Raw genomic sequence first — 8107 nt, 5'->3', positions numbered from 1 at the left:
CCTCTCTCCCCATGACAGTACTTGTAATACTGAAGGCAGGAATGGAGTCGTCTTCATATTAAGCCCAGGGCCTGAACTGGAATCCGGATGACACACATTAGTCCTCTTCTTTCCTCCTCCTTATACGGCTACCACCCAAATGTAGCAATTGCCCTAGGCCCAGATGCTGACCTCATACTGCACTTTCTGATGTGGCAAATGGACGTTTTCAAGTTACAGCGTCGAGGTGGCAAGGCCAGTCCGGCTTCCTTAACCTCAATGAGTCAATGCTTGCTGCAGCCATGATTCCTAGTCACGAGTGTTTGCTTGTTTTTGACAGGTCTTTTGACTCACTGACCATTCTTGGCATTCGTTTGCGTTCTGAACTATGACTCTATTTCTCACGGTGACGGTGTAGTTGGGAAGCTCCAATTTAATAATTTCCGATCTCACTAAGTGCAAGGTTACATGCCGATGTACCCGATTCAGGAACTCCTTCCTCCGCCCTCTTTCCTTGAGCATATATGCTGCCAAAGCACAAGGCACCTCACTCACTCTACAGGTAGCAAAGCCACCTGTACTTTGGGAATACGGATAAATCTTCATCCTTTGGCTCCCTGGGGTTGGCCGCAGTGAGTTAGTTGAGAGGTCGCGCTTCTTAAAGTGCTAAGGCTTACGCTGCAAGAAAGTATCGCGAGATCTGTGGCCACCAGCGATTTCTCGCGATGTTTGGTCCGGCAAAGGGTGGCCATTTTGGAGTCCGTCCGGCGGCTGGTTGCCCCGGCGGCGTCGGCCAACCTGCTGCCGGGACCAAAGCTGGCCCCACGGGTGTCTGGCCTGTGGGCAGCTGGACCGACACGATGTGGCGGCTCCGCTGCAAGGCCAAGGATGGCACCCATGTTTTGCAGGGGTTGTCTAGCCGAACCCGAGTGCGGGAACTCCAGGGCCAAATTGCCGCCATCACCGGGATCGCCCCCGGCTGTCAGCGAATCCTCGTCGGATACCCGCCCGAATGCCTGGATCTCAGCCACGAGGATACCATTCTTGGGGATTTGCCCATCCAGTCAGGTGAGGGAATTGAACCTGGGACCAGGGAAAGCCCTGGGAGGACAGAGAGGGGTGTGGGGGAGAACAGAGAACTGGTCTGTGGGTCAGTTGGGTTTGAGAACGGGGATAAGGATAGGTTAAAGAACGGAGAACTCTGACGGAGACCGGGGCAAGTGTGGGCTAGCAACTCCTCGATTTTCTGTATGGTTGAAAGAGAGAGGGAGGACCCAACCTATATGAGAAGCCCAGAGCCTCGGAGTCTCCCCTTCCTCAGTTTGTTTCCTAGCCTACCTTGAAAATGTCTCATTCATTTTGTTTTCCTTCTGCATCCACAAAAGTCTAAAAAACTAAGATCTATTTTTTCTGTCCTGGTGGCTCTTTCCCCTATAACCTGAAAGAAGATAGCAGGTCTGAAGGATTCAGGACACTTTTTTGCTTCCCCAGTTAGTTTTTGCAGTCACCTTCTCATATACTTAAGATAAATAGGTTATACTCATTTTAGAGTATGGTTTTACACATCCACTGGAGGCCCTTTCAGATTCTAAACAATTGCGGTTATTTCTGTCCAATATTAAAACTTGAACATCAATATTGATCATTAAAAGCTTTCAGCTGTTGTATCAAGGATCCTGTAAACACTAAACAGGGTGGATATGTTAAGTTTCAGAAGAACGAGAACCCCCTAGTGGTCTAGTCTAGGGTAAACACTTTTTGGAAGATTGGTGCTTTTAAAATGCAGAGAGGAAGCATTAAGGAAATTTTGTTCTTGAAATGTATCTTTTTAAGTTAAGTATAAAGGTGTATAACCAGGGATCCTTCACTAAATTGGTATGCAGCCTAAAATGTTTTTCTTCTTTGTTCCGTTTTCATCTTTATGGAGATTGAGTGAACAAGAAGTGTTACTGGTTGCCTGTTTGCAAAGCTGTATTCTCCCTAGTAACCCAGTTTATACTTCAACTCCTCTGTTTGTAATTTACAAACTTGGCTAGTGAACAGCCAGTTTCATCTGTAATTTCTCTGCAGTTCTGGATTTGTTTTATTTTTAACAGGCGACATGCTGATCGTTGAAGAAGACCAAACCAGGCCCAAAACTTCACCTGCATTTACAAAACATGGTGCTCCTAGTTATGTCAGGGAAACTTTGCCTGTGCTTAGCAGAACTGTGGTCCCAGCAGACAACTCTTGCCTCTTTACCAGTGTATACTATGTTGTAGAAGGAGGAGTCTTGAATCCAGCTTGTGCCCCTGAGATGAGACGCCTCATAGCACAAATTGTAGCAAGTGATCCAGACTTCTATAGTGAGGCAATCCTGGGAAAAACAAATCAAGAGTACTGTGACTGGATCAAAAGGGATGATACTTGGGGAGGAGCTATTGAGATATCAATTTTGTCTAAATTTTATCAGTGTGAAATATGTGTAGTGGATACACAGACAGTAAGAATTGATCGTTTTGGGGAAGATGCAGGATATACCAAAAGGGTCCTGCTTATATATGATGGCATCCACTATGATCCGCTTCAGCGTAACTTCCCTGACCCAGACACCCCGCCTCTGACCATTTTCTCCTCTAATGATGATATCGTTCTTGTACAAGCACTGGAATTAGCAGATGAAGCTAGAAGAAAGAGACAATTTACTGATGTAAACCGCTTCACCCTGAGATGCATGGTATGTCAGAAGGGATTAACTGGACAAGCAGAAGCAAGGGACCATGCCAAGGAGACAGGCCATACCAACTTCGGAGAAGTGTGATCTATCCATGTGGAGGATTGCCGCCTACTACCTCACAGATCCAGAAGGCTCTGGGTTTTCCAATAAGCTATTCGTAACCCTAAAGAACAAAAGGACACAATGCTTAAACCGTCTTTTTAACTTAAAGCCACTAAGACACTGAAATTCCTTGTTAAGATTAAAATTAGTGTGCAAGTTTACAGATGTGTGTCTACAGTAGTGATACATGCCCTTTCTCTGCTGGGGTGACAGAATAGGTAGTCCTTGCTACCTACTGACATTACCCTGAAGATTTGAATTTTAGTACTATAAACTAGCACCCAGCAGCATTTACCTGTAGAGGAAAACAACTTCGTATTTTGAGTAATGCGGAAGGCCTCAGTAGAGGCCATTGGACTTAAACCACAATGTCTCTGTAATTGAGTCCTTTTAAAAACTCTGATTGAGTTAGTAGTTTCTAAATTCTGAATTGATTCCTCAAATGAAGATACTCAGAATTGTCAAAACCGATTTTATATTACAATTTGGTAGCCTTTATAAATGTGTACTTAACCAGTTATAAGTACATTACAAGCAATTTTTACAGGGATGAGTGTGTTCCTTGAGAATGTTACCTAAGGAACAGATAGTGCCCAATTTAGGATTTCTAGTGTATAAAAGTAGAATGTATGAGGGAAAAGGTGCCTGAGCAGCTTACTAAAGCTTTAAAAGACCGTTGGCCTCGTGTTTTAATGCAACTCATTTATTGATGTTTGTCACGTTAGATAAAAATTTTAAATTAAGCAGGGTATTTATTTTTTTAATTGAAGTTTCTTGAAATTTGAGTGCTGATTTTTGTTTTTTTACCTAAAGATTTGTCTGGAGGGATTAACTTCCTCAGCTTTTTCTCCAACTCCTAAAAAACAGCCTTCGTCTAAAATGATAATACTGTGCTTTGATTTGGTTTTTGTGAGATCTTTTGTTTACCTAAATAGTATTTTTTTCCATGCTAGCCTTATTTGGCCACTAATGCTCTTTTGAATAATTTCACATTTCTGCAAGTTAGCACTTTGCCTATCTACAATCTTGTACTTTGATTTTTGAAGAGTTTTAAAGTAGTTGGGATAATAACATTGAATGAATTTGTTTCACTTCCAAAATACGACAATTTTTAAATCCTTGCCTTATTCAGCTTTTTTGAAATTCTGCTTCTTCCTAATATTAGATGTGTAGTCATTTGCTTGGTGGGCTAAGCTGCAAGGCACACCCTCTAAAATTAGCTTCACTCAGATCTTCCAGATAAAAGTTTTCTACCTCTTTTCTTAATTCTTCTGAAGATCAGGGATGCTAAATTATAATTTGTTATGTATTATCTCACAAAATGTGAAGAGGCTTAATGTGAAGTTTCGTTATCTGGTCTCTTTTTTTGATGAAGTATCATTTACAAAACCAATGGTATACTTTAAAGCACTTCTCTTTCAGCATATCTTCTTGGTGAATGTTTTAAAATTGAGATTTACTTTTAGCACTTTCACTTGGTGGAGGTGGCCATATAAAATTAAGGAGCATGTAAACAATTTAGTGGACAAGTTCCTTTAAGGAAGAATTCACAAAGTATGCTTGAAATCATTAGGTGACATTTCTTGAGTACCTATTTTGTGAATAGCTGCTTTAGGCATTATAAGTTATGGTCAGTGTAACTTAAAAGAGTTTAATTTTCTATTTTACTGAGCCTTAAAAATAGCACTTGTGAGCTTGCGATACTTAATGTTTGGCAATCATAATATATACAGATGACTATGTTTGAAGATCTCTTTGTACCTGGCTGTCATTTCAGTCTAAAGATTTTTGTATCTCTTATTTCCCCCAGAAAATAATTACATTTAAAACTAGAAGTTAAGAGTATATCACTGGGTAGCATCCATCAAATTGAGCATTAGACGTCATTATGCATAGAGCTAGTTCAGGAACCAAATTTGACGTTTGCTTACTGGAATTTTAGAGAAATCTGTTAATGCAACAAATATTTATTGGGTAATTTACAATGTACCAAGCAGGTATTGATATGTTTTCCAACATTAATTTCTGTCACTTTAAAATTAAGTATATTTTACCTACATCGGATTAATTTAACAAATAGAAATAGAACCTGATATTTTATAAAATTAAACCCCTTCATTTTCAGTGTTTTTGTTCCCATATTTAAGCTTATACTTCTTAGCAAGTGTCAAGTATTTATTCTGGGGATCTTACTCTATTTTACTTGTTACCTGGGTTGTCCATTCACCAACTGGACACCGATAACTCAGTCAAATGGCTCTCAGTAATAAGTTATAAATTAATCAGTTGCTGAAATTCAGCACTAGGACTTGAATGTTCTGATCATGGAAAATCCAAGATGATGCATTATCTGCAGACAATTTGATTTAGTTATTGAGGATTCAAAACCTAAACTTGTGCTCTTTCTAAACTCAAGCTTGTAAACCTCACAGAATCTAAAGATTTTTTTACTGCACTTATTAAAGTCTTGAAATTAGTTTATTAATGTGTGTAAATTCTAATCTTCAGAATTTTGAAAACTATGGAGTTAGTACTTGCAACAGGATCAAAACTTTTTCTTAAATCACTTGAGCAGAATGAAACCCTTCTTCCTATTTATTCCATTTTTGAGTGCCATACAAGAACAGTTTTTTAATTCAAATGAGGAGAGTTTACATTAGTGGCTGAATGAATGAAGATTGCGCTTTCCTGTCCCCCACCCTCTTTTCTCTTATTCTTCTTTCTCTTACTCTTCTTTGGATTTAGAGATCCGATGTAGGGCGGTGAAGATGCACTTCTAGGTAGAATGTTTTCAGAGGTTAAAATTACTATCCCTGGTAATTTTGTGATGTGATAGCCATATAAGGACATCAGTGTGGTACATCTTTTGTAATTGTTCCTAGTTGATTTCTTAATTATTTCCCATGAAATATTATTAATATTATTATTTCCATGAAAAATGAGCGTAGTCGAGGGGTACCCTTGAAAGTTTGGCTGCTGGTCAGCTTGACCCTGTTGGCAAAAACTAATACAATCATGCCAGTTGATTATTCCATGAAGTTCAAGCCCCAGCAAAGTCATTATCAGGACTGCATTAATGTGTTATCTCTCTATAAATGCCCCTAAGTGCCCATGCCCAACTTGCTTATCTAGCATATGCTTTCTATCCTGTGTAGGCATTAAAACATATATGTTGCAAGTTGCCCTAGCTAAACATAGTTTTCTGTGTCTTTTTTTGAAAAAGTTAGAATGAGGAGTATGTAAAATTAGCAGAATAATTGTTTTCTTTATGGATCAGGTGGCCTTCTTAAACTTTCATATATTAAGATTTATGTGCTTTCATGTGTTAAGACACACGTTTGTTATTATTTGCAGCACTTTAAAAAAAAATGAAGTAAAAGTTTACATGTTAGCCCTCTCCAGGGATCTTGCTAAAGGCATTAAAATATAATTCTTGAGCTGCTAACAATCAGCTCTTAACAATTGCCATCAATGTATAGTGTATCCAGTGGTACAACATTCTGGTTTTTGATAATAGTGGAACTTGATTTCAGTAACTTAGGGGCGTGCTCTGTGCCCTAGCATTCAAAAAGTTACCTGTTTCTATAATATGATTATTCTTTCTCATTCATTGTACAGTGCAGTATTCAAATTTGTCCTTTTAGCACAAAGATGACTATACCAATTTGGAAAAGATCAGATTCTTAAAACTCTTCATTTGTTTCTAGGCAAACTTACTTTAAGGGAGCTGATTTCTTAGCCTTAAAAGTGTCATTTTTAAGTCTAAAGTGAAACACTTGATTTGAATAAGCTAGTTCATTAAAGATGTTTTCTCACTAAGAGTTTTAATATTTCAATACATTTAATTCAACTTAGACTATAAAACTTGCCCGATTCTGGGAAAGGGTTTTATTTGTTTTTTTTCTTTTCCAAAAATTAGCTGGCATTTTGTTTACAGTGCTTTGAATATTTGACTTTGAAGAAATTGTTGCATTGATACTGAGTTGAGTGCTGATTTAGGTCTTGGTCCATATGAATTTAAAGGAGATTGCTATTTGAGATTGAAGAGAAAGGGGGATAAAGTACCACTTAAACAGAAGAGATGCTCAGTTGGATACATTCCTTAGTCATGAATAACGCTTTTTGAAAAATTTTTCAAGCAATGCATTGTGTCCTCCTAACCCTCGCCCATTTCTTGGCATAGAATGTAGCAGGGCCATAACTGAGAAGCTTGTCATTAATGTATAAACCATGAATAGAAGCATTTTGCTGTGATGCCTTTTTATACTTGTCTTTTAAAAATACCCACATCTGGGAGCTTAGGGATGTGAAGATATGATTTGGTTAAGTTGTAGGTAACAGGTTAACCTAAGAAAGGTTGAGAATTTCTACTAAGATTACATGAGCCCAATCTTAGACCTGGTATAGGATATGCAGTAAGCTGTAACCCATAAGTTACTTGAAAGGACCAGGGGCACCTAATTCTTGTCAGGTTTCCAGTTCACCTTAGTGCCATTCATGACTCAAGCTGTTTACAGGACATATAATTTCCTTAGCAAAGAGTAATCTTTTCCCTTTAAAGAAGTATTGAACTCAGCTTAAAATGCAAAATAAATATATAGAAGTTTGTTAAAAGGGATAGAGAATGACAGTAGGCCTCTCTTTCCTCCACTCCCTGATGGAGTGGAGGCGAGGTGGAGATTTCCTGAAGCAAGAAGGAAAGCCTGGGTTGTCAAATTTAGAGCTTAGAACATGACTTGAAAAAGTAGTAGGTAAGGACAAAACAGAAGGAAGTTCTGTTTCTTGGCCTATTTTTCTTCATTAAGATGGACAGTGTTTTCTTGTTTTAAAAGTGTTCTTTTGTCTATTTGCCAGCATCTTTTTCACAGTTAATGCACTGCTGCCACCTGGGAAATGTCTGATTTCATTTTGTACAACTTTGTGTGGTTTTGCCATTGTTAACTGAGATGAAGTGATTTTATTTATGAGGTCTGTGATTTTAAATACCTAATGTTGTATGAAGTGATTTGTTTTGAAGAAATAAATGACGTGAAAATACTGTTGTCTGAGCATATTTTGGGGTGAGGACAGGACCAGTGAACAGCCGCTGCACTCAAGTTACATATTCATTACCAAAAGCTAGTGGACCACTGCTTTGAATAGGGTACCAACATCTGCCAAATCTCACTCTGTAGGTGGAATCTTAATGACTTTGACAGGAGTAACTAAACATGTTTTCTTCTTTTTGACACCAGAGGGCATTTGAAATTTTCCTTCCTTGACTCCAAATTTTCGGGTATGCAATCAGCTCCCGAAAGGTGTAAAGTCAGT

At 38.6% G+C, this 8107-nt stretch overlaps 1 protein-coding gene across 1 annotated transcript; it reads left to right on the top strand.

Moving 5' to 3' along the window:
- The first annotated feature begins 579 nt into the window (after positions 1–579).
- Positions 580–7834, top strand: YOD1 (YOD1 deubiquitinase). Its single transcript, XM_028120217.2, has 2 exons — positions 580–1047; positions 2076–7834. The coding sequence occupies exons 1-2, from the start codon at positions 705–707 to the stop codon at positions 2777–2779; spliced, it is 1047 nt and encodes a 348-aa protein (XP_027976018.1). The 5' UTR covers positions 580–704; the 3' UTR covers positions 2780–7834.
- Positions 7835–8107: the final 273 nt, after the last annotated feature.

The sequence above is a fragment of the Eumetopias jubatus genome, unplaced genomic scaffold, assembly GCF_037043125.1.
Source record: "Eumetopias jubatus isolate StellerSeaLion01/CBP00866 unplaced genomic scaffold, mEumJub1_p1.0 scaffold_12, whole genome shotgun sequence".
Classification (NCBI taxonomy): domain Eukaryota; kingdom Metazoa; phylum Chordata; class Mammalia; order Carnivora; family Otariidae; genus Eumetopias; species Eumetopias jubatus.
Note: the sequence above shows the minus strand (reverse complement) of the source record. Positions and strands in the feature narration are given on the sequence as shown.

Bases quoted from the DNA above. Each gene is read 5' to 3' on its own strand.
- YOD1 (XM_028120217.2), top strand. From the start codon at position 705: ATGTTTGGTCCGGCAAAGGGTGGCCATTTTGGAGTCCGTCCGGCGGCT. The intron at 1,048-2,075 runs GTGAGGGAATTG...TATTTTTAACAG, and splicing joins GGATTTGCCCATCCAGTCAG to GCGACATGCTGATCGTTGAA.